The sequence below is a fragment of the Chenopodium quinoa genome, unplaced genomic scaffold, assembly GCF_001683475.1.
Source record: "Chenopodium quinoa cultivar QQ74 unplaced genomic scaffold, ASM168347v1, whole genome shotgun sequence".
NCBI classification, from domain to species: domain Eukaryota; kingdom Viridiplantae; phylum Streptophyta; class Magnoliopsida; order Caryophyllales; family Amaranthaceae; genus Chenopodium; species Chenopodium quinoa.
The window spans coordinates 2,818,583-2,841,026 of NW_018744790.1; the positions used below are offsets into that span (position 1 = coordinate 2,818,583).

At 34.6% G+C, this 22,444-nt stretch overlaps 2 protein-coding genes across 3 annotated transcripts; both read right to left on the bottom strand.

Moving 5' to 3' along the window:
* Positions 1 to 1,232: 1,232 nt before the first annotated feature.
* LOC110703973 (non-specific phospholipase C6-like) lies at positions 1,233 to 6,202 on the bottom strand. The gene is made up of 4 exons (XM_021881775.1): positions 5,157 to 6,202; positions 4,059 to 4,360; positions 2,342 to 2,518; positions 1,233 to 2,219 (listed from the first exon to the last, which is right to left on the bottom strand). Exons 1-4 carry the CDS (start codon positions 5,921 to 5,923, stop codon positions 1,921 to 1,923), a joined length of 1,545 nt encoding a protein of 514 aa, XP_021737467.1. The 5' UTR covers positions 5,924 to 6,202; the 3' UTR covers positions 1,233 to 1,920.
* A 1,364-nt stretch (positions 6,203 to 7,566) lies between these two features.
* LOC110703975 (CBS domain-containing protein CBSCBSPB1-like) lies at positions 7,567 to 20,711 on the bottom strand. Of its 2 annotated transcripts, none has more exons than XM_021881777.1 (15): positions 20,037 to 20,711; positions 19,475 to 19,591; positions 17,354 to 17,522; positions 17,094 to 17,226; positions 16,736 to 16,906; positions 16,490 to 16,568; positions 16,287 to 16,400; positions 16,063 to 16,129; positions 15,870 to 15,975; positions 15,727 to 15,785; positions 15,086 to 15,195; positions 14,885 to 15,015; positions 14,120 to 14,205; positions 13,929 to 14,018; positions 7,567 to 8,157 (listed from the first exon to the last, which is right to left on the bottom strand). In XM_021881777.1, exons 2-15 carry the CDS (start codon positions 19,585 to 19,587, stop codon positions 7,981 to 7,983), a joined length of 1,605 nt encoding a protein of 534 aa, XP_021737469.1. In that variant the 5' UTR covers positions 19,588 to 19,591; positions 20,037 to 20,711; the 3' UTR covers positions 7,567 to 7,980. The 2 variants fall into 2 exon arrangements, with proteins under 2 accessions (XP_021737469.1, XP_021737468.1); XM_021881776.1 differs by having other exon boundaries at positions 19,475 to 19,620; positions 20,037 to 20,709.
* Positions 20,712 to 22,444: the final 1,733 nt, after the last annotated feature.

Genomic DNA, 22,444 nt, shown 5'->3' on the forward strand with positions numbered 1-22,444 from the left:
CCCAAACCACACACCACCACCCAGCACCGTCGACGCACCACCACCACCACACGCACCCAGCAAACCACCGACGCACCACCACCACCTCAAGCACTCAGCAACCCGCCAACCCAGGCCACCACCAGCAACCCACGAACCCAGCCACCCCGTGAACCCAGGAACCCGCTGACACCTACCCACGAAACCAAAACCCAGGAAACCCGACCACGAGCAACCTGACCACCAGCAACCTAACCAACGAATCAAACCCACGACGCCGCCGATCCCACGACGCCTCTGATCCCACGCCGCCGCCGATCTGCAACCCCCACCGCTCTTAACACCACAAAGCCACCATGAAAATGGGGTTGGAGGAGGAGAGAGAAAATTAAAGGGGATGAGGTTTTAATTAATTAAGCTTGGGGTTTGATTAATTAAGGTTGGGTTTTAATATAATAAAATCAGATTTGTAATTTAATAAGGTTGTTTAAAAAAAGTAAGGGTATTTTGGTCAATTACCACCCAAAAACATACTAAAAAAGGAAAAAAAATAAGTTTGTTGCGAGTATATTGAACCACCCAAAAAAGGAAATTGTTGCGAGTAAATTGAACCGGAGGTAGCATAAACCCAAAAGTAGAGGAGAGAGTTGAAGGAGAGAGAATATGGAATTAATATTATTGGGTCCACTTGATGAGATAAATTAATTAAATATTGTAAAAGCTTTTCAAATAAGGAAATGGAGCAAGTATTTAAAAACGGCTGGAAAAGGAAAATGGAGCAAAATATTTAAAAACGGAGAGAGTATGAAATTTAGGATATTCGATCTCCCTAATTATTCATATACGGGCTATTTGATAGACCCATGTATAAGATACAACTAGTTGTATGGTATATGAGTTGCATCCATGCTTAAAAGTTCTTCTATATATATATATATATATTCTGTTTTTAAGTTGCGTCACTTTGTAATTTGCAAACTAAAAAAAATCCTATCATGTGATGGGAGAAAGATAGAGAGAGTATATGGACTAAAAAAGAAAAGTGATGCAACTAATTTAAAAGTTTCGTTTTTACATAACTGATGCAACTAAAAAGAAGCGGAGGAAATAAACTAAGTATTATTTAAAATTAAAAAATTAAAAAAAAAACAAATTGAATATATAAATTTTTATACATCGAAATATATTCAGAGTAATTTAGAAGATTCTATTATGAATAATACAAAAATTTAAATTGAAAAGATTTATTAGAATGAAGGGATTAATAATTTCATTTTATTGATAGGTTAGCCCAACATTGGAATTTGTTATATACATTCGGGTGTACATTTGAGATATAAGCAAAAATTAACAGGCTCTCCTATAACACACAAAGAAGGGCACATTTGAGATGCAATATACGCAAAAGTTAAAGGTCACTGCATATATATGGTTAAAAAATATTCGATTAATGTTTTAGATGTCATTGTAGCCCTTAGGGGTCTGAATTGAGTTCGGAATTAAAAAAAAATAAAGTATCTCATTTTTACAATTTCCCACAAATCAATACATTTTTGTTACACAAAACGAGACACTTGCTTTATTTTTTTGCTAATTACGAGCTCAATTCGGACCCTTAAGTACTACAATGGTCCCTAAAACCTTAATCGAAAATTTTTCGACATGTAAACCGATAAAAAAGTTAATCGGGTTGCAATTCACAGTTTAGGCGAACTGCAATTTGCAATATGAAACCTTAAATGGCTGCAATTTGCAAAAAGATGGAAGTCAATCTTTGGGACGGATGGAGAATCACTAATTACTCGAGCACGCAACTAAAAACTACCAAGTTATTTAACTTCCAAGCATTTCTTTTTTCTAGGAAGGCCTCTAATTATTGGTAAACCATAATACTTAGCACTATGGCTACCCTTAAACTGTGTATACTAAGATTATTATTCCTTAATGATGAACAGAGGATCTGGTAGTGAGGGAAGCCCTCATATTTACAATGGTGGACTCATGAGCCCCAAGCTTAACTGCCTCTTTCCCAGCTCGAAGAAACCGTGACACAGCACCTGTTACGTACTCGTGAGCTTCCTTAACATTCATTTTATCCGCCATTCCATTAGGGAAACTGCTCAAGAAATGGTCACCATTCAGAACAGCTGCTAACTGAACAATTTCGGTTTGAAACTGTGATAGCTGCCTCTCTTCGTCTGCTTCAGTCTTCCTCAGTGGAGTTACATCAGGCAGAAACTCTAAGAAACAGCAGATTAAAATGATCACTAATTTTCAAGTAATGTTAATTTTTTCGGACATCATGAACTAGTATGTTTTGTAACGGACTATTAATTCTGAACGAAAGGAGTATATGACTTACGTGGGCAATCAGTTCGGGGAGAAGTTAAATTCCCAATAACGCCCTCGAAAGTACCCGCCCATTCATCTCTGTGAGTCAAGAAATTGGAGTTGAGGTTGAATATTTTCTTAATGGTAGCTGGGATTGAAGAGTGCTCGAACTCAGAATCTGGTGTTGGTCCGTTTGGTTTACTTATCACTGCACAAAACAACAGCATCTTCATAGTCAAAATCATTAAACACTTGAACTAACATGCTAGAGGTTTTCTCACTACTTTCACAATCCAATGTCACATTGATGCCGTAATTTAAACAAATAACCCGACAGCTAAATCTTGACTAAAGTAGTAATGACGAACATATGCTAGAATAAGGAGAGCAGATCCACATGAAACTATGCTGATTAGCATGTTCTGATTAAAATCGCATTAAATTTCAAGTATAGTCCTGAATTAACCATCATCAAATCTCAACCAAAGGATTGTCCCCCAACACATGGGTTGGTACAGCATAACTACAAGTGTTAAAGACAAAGTCCCTAGTCCTCATAATGTATGGTGTCAAATTGTCAATATAAGTACTCTACCACCCTGTCGATTTGACATTGTTAACCTTGAAGACGTACAATGTCAAGCTTATCTCGATTGGGACTAATAAAATCGTAAGAAAAACATTAATTTCAGTTTTGTTCCGGATGCTAGTGTAACTATCAAAATCGGTTGAAGTGACTACGCTGAACTTAGGATTTTTAAGAAAGATGCATTATATTGTTAGACTTGTGGCTTCCTAGTTCCTACTATGGTGTCAATATAATGGCTAGGGAACTTATTGTAAAGATAACAACCAAATTATCAGCAGGATGGGCATCCGGAATTAAATCCAACCCTGTAACCTAGAGCATATTCAACAACATAACTAATGTGTCGCCTTGACTTTTACATTTGTCTCATACACAATGTTGTTCAACTAAAACCCAGGGAATTATACACTCCTTCCGTCCCACTAAAATTGTCCCATATCCCTTAGTCTACTTTAAAAGTTATTATATTATTTTCACATGAATTGTTAGGTGGAAAAATAATCCATTTAAATCGAGACAAACTAAATGAGACAACCTTTAATCCTTTATAATTGTAGGCAATCTTAGTAGAACGAATAAAGTATAGCGGGTGTAGGCATAGTAGGATCCGCAATCACAGCCTTTATAAAATGAAAAGCATTGTTTTAGCATGTTGTCGGTGCAACTGGCCAAAAAAGTTTCACAAAAGAGTCCACTACCGACCAAATAAGTAATCAATTATTTCTGCCAATACCACAAAAAAAAAAAATAGGCAATCCAATCCAATCCCATTTCACACAGAAATGAGACCAAACAAAAAGCACAACAATATACGACTACCTAACTTTCATGTAATTATAAATTTTACAACTTGGTAAACACAAAATTTCACAAGTTCATACTTTTAATTGTAATTTTCTTTTATTTTATAAACAAACAAAGAAAACAAGTGTAATTCTAAGGGTGACATTCATTATATATTGATGCATTTTATGTAAAAATAAGATGACATTTTCCGTCTCACACAGTCACACACAAGATTGTTATTCATGCTATATTAGATAAAAATAATTGTCTGTATACATTATGATACGGAGTAATAATAATATTAAAACAAAACTTAAACTAATTTTGCGAGTACAAAAGATTAATTTATATTGTGTGAAGTTAAAAAAGGTACCAGTTCCTTTGTTGATCCAAGGGGAGACCATAATAGTTGGAACACGAACACCAAGCCTATCAAACTTGAAGAAACTCGGGGGAGGAGCAGTGTTGCCGTCGGGGCTAGGTACATTGATGTAAGGTGTTTGTACATGATCATAAAACCCACCATGTTCATCATATGTTATAACCAAAAGACTTTGATTCCATTGAGGACTTGCTCTTAGTGTTTCATACACTTCCTTCACTAACTTTTGTCCATTTGCTACATCATGTGATGGATGGTCGTCGTTAGCTGGCATTCCTTTGGTATCGAAATATCTGATCCAAAATTTTCATACCCATTATTATTATAAAGTTAACACTTTAGTACAAAACTCTCGAGTTAGTTAATTAATAGTGCCATCATCATCATTGTCGTCTCCAATACATGCCAAAGTCGATGTTATTATTATTGCACGGTCCAAAACCACTATGTTCTAGTTAATTAATTAATAAGCTCGATATAAAATGACACGGTTAATAATTAAATAATTGGTTCCTCAAAGAAAAGTAATAAATATTTCCCACTCAATAAGTCAATATGGACTCTATTTAGACAAAGAATTCGAGAAAGTCTTTGTCAACAACTATTTATATTCAATTGTTCTATAGGACAATAGCAAATACTTGTTGGTACTTCTAGACCTCATAAGAGCCTATTCCAATTAACTGAAAACAATTGAACTAAATTAATTGAGGAAAAATTGAACTCAAAAACACCTGAAATGAATCCAAATGTACATTTCTTTGAGATAAAATTTAGAAGCAAAAAATATTACCTTAGACTAATATGGATTATTCCGTAACTATTATCTAGGTGCTAGTTATATTACGAGTTAACAAGTGTATCATTATTCATTAGTCATTATATAACTGAGTTAACAAGTGTATCGTTAGTCGGTCTTGAACTAATGTTACTCCATAACAATTGTCTAGCCACTCATTATGTTACGAGTTAACAAGTGTATCATTAGTCGGTCTTGGACCACGTAGTAATTATATACAACACCAACAAAGTAGTAAAGTACATAATAATAAATGAAAGAAACATAAAGACTAATAGTGGAATATGTACCTGGGTTCAATAACAGATAAGCTGGGGAGTTTACCATCATTAGCATGCTTCTTGAAAGTATAATAGAGATGAAATTTGAAAACATACTTCAACTTTCTCAAATTCCTATAAAACAAAGTACTTGGAATTGCCTGAAAATAAATCCCAAAATCCAGATTATTTTCATGCAATGAATCAAAGATAGTTTTTTGTGGGTATCCAAGAGCCAACTGTTTCTTCACATGACTAACAGCTCCATGTGATGTTCCTGAATAAACAAATAATCTGTTTGGTTGAGTTGGTCCAGGAATTGAAGAAAACCATCTATCAAAAACAGCAAATTCTCTAACTAAACTTTCAAAAACAGGCACATTTTCAGGCTTAAATCCCTTCATAACTGCTTCTGAAACATTCCCTGACATTGAGATTGCCTGTTCTATAAACCCTGTCATTGAAGGAATGCTGCTGTTTTCCCCAAATACTTGTTTTGCTACCTCTTCAAAGGAGTGGCCTGGATCTGGGTCTACGTACTCGGCGTCATCGGTGACGCAGACGGAATTTGATCTCGGGTCTTTGGTGGATACAGGGTTGCACTCTGTACCATCTACACCGTCGATGTTCGGGTTTACGGATCTTTTCATCCATCCTATAAGGTGATCAAATGACCTGTTTTCTAAGACTAGGACTACTATGTTTTTGATGGGTGATTGAGTTTGGCTTAAGCATTGTTTGGGAGGGAAAATGGTGGAGAACGAAATGAGGAGGAGAAAAAATATAGGGGTTTTCATTGGATGGTGTTTGGAGAATAGAATGAAGTAGCTAGAAAAATGGGGTTTTGGAAAATGGGTTTCTTTATAATTTGTGGGCTTTATATACTTTGTAACATAAAAATAATACTCCAATAATTAAAGCATATAATACAAAATTGTGACCAGGGGGGTTTTAGGATTTATTTGGAAGATCATGAGTGATATTCTAATTAATGTGTTTGAATATACCAATTAGAAAAGATTGTATTGTTTTTAAACTATGAATCTATGGTAATATGGATGTCATCTTGATTTTCATATTTAATAAAAAATGATAAGGGATTAAGGGTGCGTTCTATTTAATTGGTTTCTACTTAATTGATTCTATTTTGAATTTATCCGAGCTTATCAATATGATAAAAATTTATTGATTGTAATTGAATTTAGATAATCCTTCTTAACCCTTATCAAATCTTAATGACTAATTCCGAGCTTATTCCTTTGATTTTTTATTTTTTTTTCTTCTGTAAAATAAGTGAATATAAGATTTGATGATGATCGTGTGAAAGGGTAAGAGGACTACATTCCTTTTTCTTTTCCTTCCTTTTTGGTGTTTAGTGGTGAGTAAAGTAAAAGTACTACTACAACTCTACAAGTACTAGAACTAAAGTAGATACTTAGAGCAAAAACTGGAGTGAGTGAGTGAGGGTGAAAGTATAGCGAAGAAAGTTAATTGCAATCATGTGGACCCATGTTTTATGATGATGTTGGTAAATCTTTTATTCTGTGGATCTTAAATTTTTTATAAAAAAAAATACAGCATTCATATTTGAGTTGCAGAAATTACGGAATTTGATACTAGTGTATGTTCTGTAAAATACAGTGTTGATCAAGTTTGTAAGTTGTAACTTCATTCCAGCAACGAAGTCGGTGACAAATGGTCAATGAGTTATTCTCGTGCTCAACTTTGGTAATTGAGTACTTCCCTTTTTTTTTATCTTCAAACGGGAATAATGGGTAGTTAGCAACTAATTTCGCAATGCATGTCGTGCTATCATCGATTATGTACACGATTTAGGGTCTTAGGTGTGTTTAATGTATAACCTATGCCGCACCAAACTGCAAACTAAATGCACCAAACTGCAAATCAAATCGTATTTTGATTTTATTTATTTATTTATTTATTTTGAAAGAGATATCGTCTTTTTATTTTGTTTAATGGCTTCAAAATTATAGTTTGATTTACGAAATTTTAAAACCACAAATGGCTCGGTTAGGTTTTGTTGAAATTTTGGAATCAAATCAAACCAAACCAAAATGCAAATCGCAATTAACTATTTTATATACTACCTCCGATTTTTTTAGTTGCAATATTTACATGACTTCACTTCCGATGATGTATTATTCTCTAATTGATATGTATTTCATCATACACTAGTTAATCTTCGAGCAATGTTTGGGTTATTAAACCAATATATGAAAAATACTTGTTATGTTATGCAAAAGGCAGCAAATAAACTGTTATGCACCTATGTTAAGAGTTAAACTCTTAATGACCAGCAAACAAATTAAAATGACCAGAATCGACAACCCAACTCATTCTTCATTCAAATAACGGAAATCAATCGAATAGAATATTATAGGCACAATTTTCTCCCAAAATGTCCCATTACGCCTCCATGTGAAAGGGTAAATTCTCATTACAATCAAGCTTGAACACCAAACATAAACAGCATTTCAAATAAAAAGCCTATCAATTCAAATATAATCTTTTCATCATCATCTTGTCAGCTGGTTTGGTGTTTATTATGAATCAAGAAATTACATGAATATGAGGAATTCAATCATGAAATAATAGCTTTCCATGAAACAACACATATAATCGTGTATCACACATGGCCTAACACTCAGTTAGCCAGCAAAAATTCACATTGGCATCCTTTTTTTTTTTTATAGATCTATACAAAAAGAGGCTGCTGGCACAACTCACTCCTTGGTCCTCAATAAACACAAAGCCAACCAACAAATATGTATCCTGCCAATGAAATGTTGTCATGCCTGCAGCTGAAGTAAAATATATCGAGGCCATAGTGCTATTAGCCATTTCTCCTCAAATAAGCAAGTACACCCAATCCAGCAGCAAATGCAGCACCTGCTGCAACTGTACTGTATGCAGATGACCATGCATCAGGCTGAGCATAATCCAGGCTCGTTGCCCCAGAAGCGCGTCTACGACGACGTAATCCAGAGTAATCTAAATGTAATTTTAATCCCTGTTCAAATGAACCAACAATGTTTGAGAGAGTCCTGAAGAAAAATGGAAATTGATAGCAAGCTGACAAAGAAAGCACTAAAATCCAGCAATCCACGGCAATACCAAAGTTTAAATTTTATTGTCCTGGTCAGTTCCCAATGGACACAATGCTAGTTGATAATCAAATTTAGACCAATAAACAAGATAATTTTCAGAGCAGTGGATTGCATTTCAGTAAATTGTCCAATCATAAATCAAGTCACCTTCCTAATGAAGAAGTATAATAAGAACTCAACACCTCCACAAGATATAGAAACACTAACTAGCATGATATTAAATGCAAGTGTGAATTGAGAGCTTCAATTGATACAGAGGTCTGTTCAAAACCCCTAAGATAAAAGACATACTGATTTAGATGAGAATTCCGTTCTAAAGCACAGATGCTCAACATTAAAATTAGGGATAAGAAAAAAACGAGGCAAGCTTTTTTTTTTTTTTTGAACAAATACAATGCAAGTTGTTCAAGCTTGTAAAGATTTATTCCCCCCCCCCCCCCCCGAAAAAAAAAAAAGGGACTTCGCATGTGAGACGGAGTGTTGTATAGTGGACTCTCTCTTTATTAATGATGCATGTGGCCCAAGCCGATATCTAACACAAGTAATATTAATAATGATCAGTTAAATATTTGCAGGCTTCAATACAAAAACCACGACAGAGATCACTTGACAACTCTACTAGCTGTAAAGAAAACATGTCCAAGGCACTTATTACATATTGCTTCTTTTTGTACATTATTACATAAGTTTGTTCAAGAGATCAAGGGAACACAGATGCAAAGAAGAAACTATGTCTTGGCTAATGAATAAATATGAAGAAAAAAAAGTATTTCAGCAAAAACATGAATGAAGGGATAAAGGTTAAGGTGGTGGGGTGTATTCCATGTTTTTTAAGTGGACAAGTTAAAGAAGTTTATAAGTTTTCCCAGTTTTTCACTTGTGGCAAATTATGACCACTTTAATTTGAAAAGGCTTCAACAGAAGGAAGCTCTTGTATGGGGCCTACAAGGACGGCCTTCTAAAGCAATTTCAAGTGAATCCCTGCCTAGGCAGAGAGTATCGGAAAGTATCTTTTGGCCATTGGCATTCTCTCAATATTACTAATAGCAGGGTCAAGGGAACAAGTACAAAATAAACTCACCAAGTTGAGAGAAAATGCCTACGCTAGAAGCTTAGAAACAGGGGTGAGCATATCAGGGTACCCTGTTAAAATTCTTAGAACCGAAACCTGGTGCACCAGGTTCCTAAAATTGGGAACCGGAACCGGTTGCAACAGGTTCCTCAAATTGGGAACCGGAACCGGTTGCAACAAGTTCCTCAAATTGGGAATCGGAACCGGGTAACAAGCTACCATGTCTTGTAAAATATTTAATATTTTTTTTTGCAGATTTTCGTATAAAAATTAGATGGTTACTAATTTATATTGTTTATAACACGCAAGTAAAACAAACTAATAGTAATTGTTGAAAAAATTTAATACATATATTTATAAGGAAAAATTGACATTTGCTACCAGCAAAAGAACTGTGTGTTACATTTGCTACTTGTTAATTTTTTTTTTTTTAATTTTGCTACCACCCAAATCTCTAAAATATTTATTTCACTACCAACTAACTTGCGCCATTACTATTTCCATTAGTTGGGTTTAGCCACTGTTCAACCACCCCTCCCCTGCCGGCGTCGGCGCGAACCCACCCCCTCCCTTTCCCCAATCCCTACGCAGCCAACGAACCCCTTCCCTTTCCCCGTTCTCGCTGCCTCGACCCCCACCCCGAACCAAAACCACCCCTTTCCCCCCATCGGAATCCGTCCCCCTACCCCGTTCCCCCCACCGTAATCGATCCCCCTCCCCTTCCCCTACCGTTTTCGGCCTTCCCTAACCCAAAACCACCACCCCAAAACCACCCAAAACAAATTTAGGGTTTCGCTTATGGTGGTGGTTTAGGGTTAGGGAAGGCCGAAAACGGTAGGGGAAGGGGAGGGGGGTCGATTTTGGTGGGGGGAACGGGGGCTGGGGGGCGAATTCCGGTGGGAGGAAGGGGACAGGGGTGGTTTTGGTTCGGGGTAGCGAGAACGGGTAAAGGGAAAGGGGGTTCGTTGGCTGCGTAGGGGTTGGGGAAAGGGGGGGGGGGGGGGGGTTCGCGCCGACCGAAGTTCTGGGCGTCGGCCGCCGGCAGGGGGGAGTGAAGGGGTGGTTGGTTTACTTTTTTTATAAAAAAAAATTTAATTTTTTATTTTTTTTATTTTTTTTTAATAAACTTAACGGAACCTTAACAACTTCCGTTAAGTAAGATTCCGTTAAGTGGTAGTGAAATTTTAATTATCTGATTTTAGGTGGTAGCAAAATAAAATAAAAAATTAAACGGGTAGCAAATGTAACACAGGGTACTTTCGCTCGTAGTAAATGTCAATTTTTTCTATTTATAATTGTAATTTTGATGTTTATTTATTAAATAAATAAATATAATATATATATATATATATATATATATATATGTATATATATATATATATATATATATATATATATATATATGTATATATATGTATATATGTATATATATGTATGTATGTATATATATGTATGTATGTATATATATATATATGTATATATATATATATATGTATATATATATATATAAAGAGTATAGAATTGGTGTAAAAATTGAACTTAAGTGATACTTTTATCAGGTTATAGGGTACCCTACAGGTTCTGATTCCAAAAAATTGAGAACCTGAACCGAAATATGTTACAACAGGTTCCCCATTTTGCTACCCGAAACCGGAACCTCTTATACAAGTTCCGGTTCCAGTTCTGGTTCCGGATAGGGTACCTTGATTTTTTGCTCACCTCTACTAGAAAGTATGGTGGCATAGGTTTGGACCTACAATTGTTTTATTTGGCTCTTATTGCCACACAATGTGCAGCACTACCAACACCAGAATGGTTATTTTCGGAGGCCCAATAAGGTCATAATTCAATCTGAACTTCCAGTGGTGTTATTCAAGCCAACTAGCTTCTTGACAGAAAATGTGGTCTGTGGAGAGCTTTGAAACATACCAAACCACAAAAGAAGTAGACTTCTTTATTCTTTCACATTTGATCCATCAGGTAAAGGCGAAGCTGGCAATATTTATCTATTCAAATCAGCTTAATGCCTATACAGAGTCTCTCACCTGGAGCACTGTAAAGGGGGTTTGAGGAGCATAGTCTTTACCCTGTTACAACCACCCTCAGCCAATTCACAATAAATAAGCACACGTGTTCAATGGAACATTTCTCTTGCCCACTATTACCAGAAAGCTAAATAGATAGAAAATGTTTGACTCAATTTGAAACTGAAATTGTTTGCTCAATTATGCAAATGCATCCTGGAAAGTTAAATTCATCTACTCAAAATCTCCTTAGTCAATAACCCCCATGGTGAAGGGTTTTATAATCTCATGAGTGAAAGACTATTTAAGGATGTCAGCACTGGGCACCAGGCAAAGAAGATATTTTACAGAACATGCTGTTTACAATGCTTTTAAAAATATTTATTCCCAGGGTTGTATGACGTTGATATATCTTTTTTGTGCATAATGCTTGCTTTGATATTTAAAAAGAGGAGTCCACTTGCAATAATAGAATTCTCTACACATTTTCCCACACTTCCTGGGAGAAGAGTAGAGACCTTTAGCGGAAGGCTAAAACGTCTTCTAACAGAAAGGACCTCAATTATCAGATTATTTGATCTACTCTGCCCATCATGCAGGGAATGCACTATATGGAAACCGTGTTCTGTATGACAACTAAATGTATGGGAAGACAGCCATTAAATAATATTGTTGATTTTATCAGTTTCAAGGATGAAGCATAGATGGAAACAAAATTCAACAGCAAACTTCACATTCTTCCTGGTTGGTTTGGAGAGCACAATAAATCAACAGGTGTTCAGAAATTTAGTGATAGGTCAGGTTGAAATACAGAAGCAAGCTTGCTATAGGAGCCTAGAAGAAGACATAAGCTCAAGGAAGAAGTTCCATAAAAGCCAAAGTAGATTGCCTGGTCCTTGGGTGACATGGACCAGAATTGACATGCGGTTCGATTGTGGATCTCCGAATATTTGTGCTTTGATCTTTTTGCAAATAAAGGATGCTTAAAGGCCTAATTTAATGAGGTAGGAAGGTAAAAACCACAAAACCAAATATAAGAAAGATTCTGGTTGCATCAGTCTGTCTTCTAATGTAAATACAATTAAGATCATACCTGGTTTCCACTTCAGCTTAGCTAACTTGTAATGAACTGACTTAGGAGAGGGTATTATGGGTTGTTTAGTATGTTAGTAGTCATCAAATGTAGTATGGGCATTATGGGAAGTCTAGTATTATTAGGGTAGTAGTTTATAGCCTTAGTATAAATAGAGAGAGAAGAGAAAGAAGAAGGTAGGCAGAAATTTGGTGTAAACCTTTTGGAGAATTATGGCCTATAGCCATTATTGGAGACCGGTGAGCTTAACTCACTATCGAAGATTGACAGCCTTAAGCTATTAAATTATCTTTTGTAATCCTTCCACCACTATCAATCAATCTTATAGCTTTCTTCTTTATTAATTTGCTAGTTAAAATCAGAAATCCTTGCTGTTACATTAACTTTGCTGTGTGACCGAACTCAGCCTTTTACATAACTAAAAGTATCAATACCTATAGGATCCCAGTGCTTGGGTTATGCACCCAGATGCACTGTGCACCCATATTAAATGTAAAGCCAGTCAACATAAAACATGCATGCCTCACTACCCAAAAGCACATAAGGAAAATTACAAAGAACATAGATAATATAACACAGTTCAAACTCAAATGACATAGAGTAAAAGATCCCAAGAATATATATATCTCAAAACCAAAGAACATTTGACCAGGTACACCAACTAATTTGTGATATGACCCCGTAAGATGGACATAATTCTTAATTTCTGTCCATATATATTATTTTGAACAGTAATTTTTTGTAAATTAAGCCAACAATGCTAGACAGAGTTGTGGAGATAAAAAGACAATTGATGATGGTAAACATAGCATAGTGGGTGGCAGAGCAGATGCAAAAATTTGAAAGGGAGATGAAAGATTGATTTTGAAGGGCAAGGAAGAGGAAATAAGGTATTTAAGAAATAAGAAGGGGTTTTTTAATAGTTCAACATATAAGTTTGATTAGTTAAAAAAGTTCAAATATATCATTCATGATGTTGTAGTCACATTCTAAATTCAAAGTTCATGTGTTAAAATCTTATTATGGCATTATACTTCCTCCGTTTTTTGTAGTTGCAATTTTATTTTTACGGTCTCCTAAGAAATTTTTGAAGAGGAGAGAGATAGAGAGAAAAATAAGAGGGACCCATGTGGGTAGGAGAGAGATAGAAATAAAGAAATGTCAAAAATGGAAAGTGTTGCAAGTAATTAACAATTTCCAAAATAGGAAAGCGTTGTAAATAAAAAGAAACGGAGGAAGTATTACAATAGGTCAATAAGGACACTTATAAGATTCATTGTTTACATGGTTTAAAATTTAGGGTTCACTCTGATATTGAAATTTCTCTTCATCCATAATGAAAGACCGTTGCTGCGACCAGTTTTCTAGTCAATAAATCAGGATGGGTACCAAATAAAATTCTCTACCAAAAATCTACCAGCAATTTCAACAGCTGATATTTGAGGAGATGAACTACATGGATAGCAAAGGTGAAGCAAGCATTACCTTCCATCCAGCTAATCTAGCATGATCTACAGCTGCAGCAAGATCACTGTCTGAAGCAAGGACAACTTTATCACCGTCTTCATCTTCATACTGCAACATGCGGCAAGCAGTAAATATATGTTCAACAACATATTCAAATCATGCAATCATAATTATAAAACCCAAAATGGTGAACAAACTATTCGTTTTACCAAAATCTGAGGAAGACGGTTGCGATCAATATCATCGCCCACTCTTTGAAGTATACAAGTAATGAGATCAGTCAAGTTTCGTGTATCTGCATTCACAAAGTAATACTCTGTTAAGCAATTTTAAAACGTTGCTAGACAAGCTCAGTCTTGCCCTCTTCTCTTAAAGACTCTTGCCCTCTTCTCTTAAAGTATTTAAAATGTGGCATGAGATGTCTGAGTATAAGACCTTGTAGGGTATATGGTGTGGAGATGGTGTATGTGAATGTATGTTGGAGGCATAAGGTTTGGTGAGATGTAGAAAAAGTGCTAAGGCTAGCCACGCTACCCATGGCAATGAAGAAAAGCCACATATAGGCTGTGGAGTACGCTGTCCATATCATGGCTAGGAGAGAAGCAACCCCAGGCTGCCTACAAGTGACCCAGTTACCGGAGCCACTTTTTTTCCCTTGTGTGAAGAATATTTCCAACTAGACTACATATTTCATTTTGTGCCAAAGCATAAACACAATCATAATGTAAGGTCATTGTTCTCAAATAAAGAGAGAAAGATTTAAAGAGATCTTGAGAGATTTTGTAAACTGTCATGGAAAATCATAGCTTCTATAGAGCAAGTTTGTGGTTTAACTTTTTTCTGGCAAAGAAAGTTTTTTCCCAAATTGATTGACATTTGTCTATTATTTTCTTTGATTTATTGTTGTTCTATAATCTATATCATTGTTTGAAATAATATTCTAAACTGCAAATAACAGATCTTGACAAACCTACCACATATAAACCGGTGCATCCTGCCACTCTTGTCTTCAATTTTGAAGGCAAAGTTATTTGGCTGAGCTGATGAAGTGAGAAAGGATTTTGTAGTATCGCCACTTTCAGATGCCAATTTAAGGGATCCCTCACTATAATAATACAAAGAGTTACAAAATGTCTCAGTAATATTTTAAATAAACACAAGATCACAACTCTTACCTCCTTGAATCCTCATCATCATCTGCAGGTCCCAATTGCATGGCAGAATCCCAAAATTTTTGCATCATATTGGTAGTAGCCTCAGTATTAATTCCACCAGTATTACCAACCTAATTATCAAATATGAGAACAGGAGAAAATTCATTACTCGTGAACAATAGCAGACCATAGCAGATGCCACTGCACACACATCAAAATACTGGTACAAATGATTCATCTACAGACACAAATGGAAATCATACTCATACAAACTTCCGCCATTCATTAAAAAATGCCTTCAATTTTGAACAAGAAGTAAACAGAAAGTTGCATCTATGAATCAGTTAACAATAATTTAGCACAAATAACAATGCCTCGTCAAATGGAACCAAGCGACGGCCATTATCAAGTGAACAAGGTGCATGTAAGAATCACCACATATATAAATGCATGTAAGAAAAACCACCCATCCCCAAAACAACTCAATTAATGTGCAGGACTGCAGAGGTGGCAAATGGCAAGGACATATTTCACACTAAACAGATGCATAGTGAAGCTGCATTTGATATGAAAACATGTCATGAACTACAAACTTATACATATGGTTTATAAAATTAAAGCATAACATATGGCGGCATTATAAACTAGAAGAGCTGACTTACAGTGGCAACAGCAGCATGGGTGATGTGAATCACATCAACAACAGCAACAACATACCCATCTGTTCCAAATAAAACTCACAACCATGAGAACAGATGCAAAACAGTAACTCAAAGCACAAAGTTACTCCTCTAAACAATTATACCTCTATCCACAACTGGCAAATGCAAGAATTTCCCATCATGCATTGTGTGCAAAGCATCAACTATAGGTGTATCAACAGTTGCACATTCTGGATTAGGTGTCATGATCTACACATAGTAAAAAAAAAAAATGTTGATCATCTTAATTGACAGCAAATACTGGAACTTCAAGGGTTCTGCCTCGACAACACATACCTTTTCCACAAGTGTTGAATCTGGAGGGAGATTTTGTGCAATTACCCGCATTAATATATCCTTGGACCTGACAGAATGCAAAGATGAAAGTAAACAACTGGTAGAAAACTGAGACAGCATAAACTCGAGGAGTCAAGTCCCAAACCCAATGCATCACTTTCCATTTATTAAAACTAATCAGGAATTACCATTAGAAAATAAATAAAATTCTGAATAGGACTTACGTCAAGATGCCCTTTGGTTTATTTTCTACTGTAACAATAGCACAGCTTAAATGAGATTCAAGCATCTTCTTTGCTGCTTCTAAGACTGTGTCAGTAGGTGATACTGTTAGGAGCCTGTGAAATTCTTAAAGTCTGTTAGATAGGCAGCCTAAAAGCTTAAACTACCAATTAAAACTTCCAAAAAAAAAAGAAACATTACCTACTTTGAATGCTCAGACAGAATTGTAGACAATGAAGGCCTGAATATACGATCCCTCAATGCGTCGATGAATGTATTAGGGCCTGGAATCCAAACAGTACTACAAGATTGTCAAAATTCCTAAGAAAACAATCTATATAACACAAATCTATATAGCACAAGATGAAAACTAGCAATATAAAAATTACATCAGCAAGATAAACTGTTTCAGATAGCAGGAGATATTAACCATGCCACACTCTCCACTGACCTGAAGCTGATGAACCCCAGTTTTTCTCAACACCTTCAACAGCTGCAACAATGGCCTTCCCCTTCTCAGCTGCCCTCTCCATACGTGCAATGGCATCATATAAACACTTTGCTATGTCAAGTAAAGCTACAACCTCTCCATTTTCTACAACTGGTAAATGTCTGAATTTCCCTGGTATGAAGTAGCTACTATTAGATATACTTGACTTCTTTTTTTTAAAAAAAAAAAATAAAGAAAGATTTTTTCTTTAAAAAGAAAAAGATTTTTATAAAATAAAATAAAAAAAAATAAAAATAAAACAAAACAAAACAAAAACATAATAACAACTTAATTTCAGCTTTAGAAGAGTTATAATTACCTAGGACCATTTTTTGTAAGGCATCCACAGCAAGAGTTTCAGAAAGAACAAAATCAGGGTTTCTGGTCATCACTTTTGAAGCAGGCGTCTCTTCAAGATTTAGTTCTTTAGCTATAACTCTTGTTGCAATATCCTTGAACCACAACAAGGTTGTATTAAGTAGAATTCTCAGAACTAATACACAGAAAATTGATATGAATGTGACGAATCCTCTTATTTAATTTGGGTGACTCAATAAAATAAATAAAGAAAATAGTTACCTTGTCTGTAAGAATTCCACAGAGTAAAGCATTTGAATCAGTAAGCAATAAGGCATCTAATCTGCGAGCAGCCATCCGGCGACAAGCATCATAAACACTTGTAGTTTCAGGAACTGTAAGTGCTCTCGATAGTCGCAAGCGTTTTACTGTACGTTCTCCAGTCAATCCCCTGCATAAACAAGCAATTAGTTTCCTTTTACAAGCAAAACCACAAAATCAATGAGGCCCACTTTTTCAAGTCCATGCAGCTAAAATTGTCTTATCACACACACTATGTTCATTATATGGTCTGCAAACACTTGCATGAAAGTCTATGTTGGATTCTAGAGTGAATTATACAAGTATCATTATAGCAAAAGCTATAATTATGAAAGCTAGGAACAAGTACATGCTCAAAGAATAATAAAAAGCAACAGAATGTGCACACATAATTTAAGATATGGACATTTAACAGCAAAAAAGGTTATTCTAGACTTAAGTCATCCTGACTAAATCTATCCACTAGAGAGTGCAAGTCAGTAGGGGAGTACAAAGTACACAAAATATATGCAACTAAACCATAAAACCTATATTCACCAAATAAAATACATGCTTCATTTTCGTGTATGACTAAAGGCAGCCAAATAAAATCAACAAAACCACCTAACTTATGATGTTAAGTTGTTAACCAAACAAACAATATACAATATTCCTGTATTAAATAGTCAGCAGAAAAGATATACATACAGATGCATGAAGGTGAAAAGTAAGGCCGGGCATATAAAATATAAGCATAAAAAGTGTTTGGCTGCCCCGGTTATCAGATACAGCATATCCGTTTAGATATATAGTGACTTAGAGACTTCTACTTATAGCATGAGATGATTTTTGGGATGATTTTTCATTACAATTGGGGTGACTTTTAGTGTGCCTATACTATACACCCATTTTATTCAAAAATTTCTGAAAACTGAGTATCATTTCCCAAAATATTAGCTTCATATTCTCCTTCCTACCAAGAAACTTTGACACAAAGATATTTCTGTCCAACAGACACCCTATCAACCTATACACATTATCTTGCCAAAAAAGAAAATTTTCCAAGATAGTTCCCCTTAGTTTGACTATTGAACATTCTGGAAATTTCAGATCTAGTAATTTATAAGGCAACCCTTCCAAACATCTTGAAATAACTTTTGCACCTTAAAGCAAACAATAAAGAGAAACTTATAATGATAAATTGTTGAAGCACAGAAATTGACCACATCTCTGAAAGCAAGGTGAATGCAAGATATACAAATCTACAAAAAGTTAACATGGAGCAGGAAGACTAATTTGTTTTCAATATACAGTGTACATAAGAATTTCCCATGCTGCAAGTTGAAGCTTCTCTTTGAATGCACATTTGTTCAGGTAAGCAAACTAGAAAGAGGAAAACGGAGACAAGTCACAAGGATGTGTTGGAAATGAAGAACTTGTATAATTCACTCCAGAAAGTCTATGTTGGATTCTGGAGTGAATTATACCAATTGCCTCACATTCCACTTCTTGATCTATACTAAGATGTTCTCAAAAGTTGTTCACTTCCTACTCTTATCTGACTGATGTTATACTTTAAACATATCATATAGTCGAACAACCCATCTTTAAATGCAATATATTGAAAGGCAACCTATATCTGAACAAGAGAATTCCTTAGAATGGGTACAATTAATTAGAGCATAGGCTCAAAAATGACAATCACTACAAATCAGCATTTTGAAAAAAAAAAATTCAAGTAAAAAAACCTTCAATGACATAAACCTTTGTCACCCCCCACTTAGTCAGAAACATCTTATACCTAAAATGAATACAGATTGGAGTATCAACTCTCAAAGATAACAAGAAAACATAATAAAGCTTGGCATAGTTTCAACCTCCATGTTCATTACAACCAATATCATATACCGTTAAAACCGGAAACTGGCAGTACCCTAGTAATACCCAACATGCCCTAAATTACAATTTTAACATTCAATGATCGAACTAACAACATAACCTAACCAACAGTACATAGAAAATTAAGAAACTCTTTTCAAGCAACAAAACAAGGCAATGAAAAGGGAAAACATATACGAAGTACAAAGGTAGAATAAGTCATACATTGAGCGTGGAGAAGGGGCAGGCTTTCGAACAGGGTCCGAGGGACCACCATTTTCGGCTGCTTTGTTCTTGGCATGTGAAGATGACATACTTTTCCTACCTTGACTTGTCATCCCCCTTCAATTCAACACCAAAAACACAAATTCCTGATTTCATCAAAATTAACATATTATTAATCAAATTTTCAACATCTTCATTAATCTCCTGTTCATCCAATCATACGTGTCAATAACAACATTATCGCCTACCAAACAAGCTAAAATTATATAAAATTTGCATTAAAACATAAAATAATTAGCTTGAAAAAATAGTTAATTTCTTCAAAAAATTACAAAATTCAATCAATAATTCAAAACATATCCATTAATTCTGACCAAACAATAATCCTGATTTCGTTTCCAATTCAACCATTTTATTACCGCCTACCAAACGTGCCGTAATCATCCAAAATCACATTCAAGCATGAATCAAATCAAATACTATACCGAAACAAAACGGAATACGAATACGTTTCATCAAATTGATATAAGTTAATCAAAATAACATCCAAAAAATTACTCACCGAAAAAACTAAGGATTTGGAAATCAACCAGGTTGAAGAATAACGAAGAAGTCAGGCTATAACAGAGAGGAGAGAGAAAGAGATAGCGGATGATCGGCGGCCGGCAAAAGGTAGGGAAAGTTCGAAAGAAGTCCCGGAGAAGATGCCGACCGACGACGTGCAGGAGGGAAGAGGGAAAAAAAAAAAAAAAAAAAAGGCCGAATAATTTGGAGAAATGTTTGAATTTTATGGGAATCTGATAAATTGATTGTTATAACAAAGTTTTGCACTTTTTAGTTTTTTTTTAGGGAAAGGGACTCGAAATTTTTGCAGATTGTTCCAAATTCGAATACTTAGCGTATGGCAAGCCGGCACGTTACTTTTTTTTTTTTGGGTATAAAACATTTTATCCGTTTTAAAATATTTGCTCAATTTCTCCATACGTGAAGTTTTAGAAGAAATTCGAGAAAGTAATAAAATATAGAGGTAGTGGGTAGTTGAAAAAATAAAAAATTGTTAGAAGCAAAAGTAGTGGAAGATTAGGAGGAGAGAGAGTAATATTCTCTTCATTTTTAAATACCTGCTTCACTTTCCTTTTCTGGCTGTTTTTAAATACTTGCTTAACTTCCTTTTTTTTGGAAAACTTTTACAATATCCTCCCATTCTTCCACTATTGACTTTTTACAATTTTTTTTTTCTCAACCACCCCACTACCTTCATATTTTATTACTTTCTTCAATTTCTCCTAAAACTCCACGCATAGAAAAATGGAACAAGTATTTAAAAACGGAGGGAGAATGTTGGTTCCACTAAGTATGAGAAATGAATTAAATATTGTTAAAGTTTTCCAAAAGAGGAAATGGAGCAAGTATTTAAAAACGGCCGAAAAAGAAAAGTGGAACAAGTATTTAAAAATGGAGGGAGTATTTTTTTTTTTTTAGAATAAATCATTTTAGTATTTTTTTTTTTTGAAGTCAAATCATTTTAGTATGTGAGAAACAAAATGGTCATTGTTTGAGAATTGGCCAATTGACCAAATTGGTAAATAAAAAAGACCTTTAGTTTTGGTAAAAAAATTCCCGTCCAAAAAAAAGTTTTGGTAAAAAAATTAACTAAGCAACAATTTGGTAAAAAAAAATTAAGCCTAAGTGACAATTTGGCAAATAAAATTACTTCATGCGACTTTAAACCCAAAAAATACAAAATTTTTTGACAAATTACTAGCGAATAATTAAATTAGTTCGTTTTCGTGATTTTTTTTTATTATTTTACTAACCCTTTTTATGGAAAATAACAATTTCAAGGGAAAAAAAAAAACACTTGTTAAGTATTGTATCAATTTTCACTTAAGTTTCATACCTTTATTAATGAAATCAGGGGCATTTCTAAGGGTGTGCGGGGTGATCGACCGAACAGGGCCCCCAATTTGTAGGGACCCAAATTTTGGATATATGTATATTAGTTTCATGTTAAATTAGAAAAATAACGTTGGAGTGATGGTTGAGTGCTACTTTTTAAAACAAAGGTTTAAGTTTCAATTCCTTAAACCAACAAATTTTACTCTTTTTTGGGAAGCAATACTAGAGAATGTCTATGTTCATTGAATAACGGCAATAAGAAAATTTCCCTTCCTTATTTCCCTTTATTCTCTCCTAAAAATTTTCATCTTCTCTATGCCATTTCCTTATTCACTCCTCAAATTTTTCAATCCTAACCAAAATCTTTTAATCTTTCCCTTTTTTCTCCCAAAATATTTCAATCTACATTTATGTCTTCTTCAAAATTAACAATTACCTAAAATTAATTCACCCCTTATTAATTTTTAATAAATATAATTTCCAATTTTAAAATTAAAATCCCAACCCAAAATCTTCTAATCTTCCCCTTTTTTCTCCAATTTTAAGATGAAATTAATGAAAATACCGTTAATTTTCTCCACAAATTCTTTATATATGTATTTTACTAGCTCTTTCAATTTTACAAATAAAAAATAAATCTTCAAGATAATCATAATTCTTAATAATCATAATGAATGAATTTATTTTATGAAAAATAATTGGTTATTATATATATTGAATCTAGGGCCCAATTTGAAAGTTGAACAGGGCCCAAAAATATTATCTAATTATAGCCCTGACCCCGTATGTAATGTTTTACAAAGGGGTTGGAAATAAATTGGGTATCGAAATTTAGCAAAATAAAAATGAGATGACATATTAATTTAAAATTTTAAAAGGGAAAAATAAATTTTAAAACACAAAAATAAATTAGATTAGGATTTTAACAGAGTTAATCGGAAAAAATTAGATTTTTCGGCTATTTCACCAAATGCCAATAAGTACTTAAAAAATTCACCAAACGCCATCAAGGTTTTCAAAATTCACCAAATGCCATCGAGATTTTAAAAAATTCACAAAATGCCATTAATG

Excerpts from the sequence above, each read along its gene's own strand:
- LOC110703975 (XM_021881777.1), bottom strand. The coding sequence starts at position 19,587 with ATGACAAGTCAAGGTAGGAAAAGTATGTCATCTTCACATGCCAAGAAC. Across the intron at positions 15,786-15,869 it reads TTTGCCAGTTGTGGATAGAG|ATGGGTATGTTGTTGCTGTT; the intron begins GTATAATTGTTT and ends TATTTGGAACAG. Across the intron at positions 14,206-14,884 it reads GATGCACCGGTTTATATGTG|ATACACGAAACTTGACTGAT; the intron begins GTAGGTTTGTCA and ends TTGTGAATGCAG.
- LOC110703973 (XM_021881775.1), bottom strand. The coding sequence starts at position 5,923 with ATGAAAACCCCTATATTTTTTCTCCTCCTCATTTCGTTCTCCACCATT. Across the intron at positions 4,361-5,156 it reads TTATCTGTTATTGAACCCAG|ATATTTCGATACCAAAGGAA; the intron begins GTACATATTCCA and ends ATTTTGGATCAG. Across the intron at positions 2,519-4,058 it reads TTGGATCAACAAAGGAACTG|TGATAAGTAAACCAAACGGA; the intron begins GTACCTTTTTTA and ends TGTTTTGTGCAG.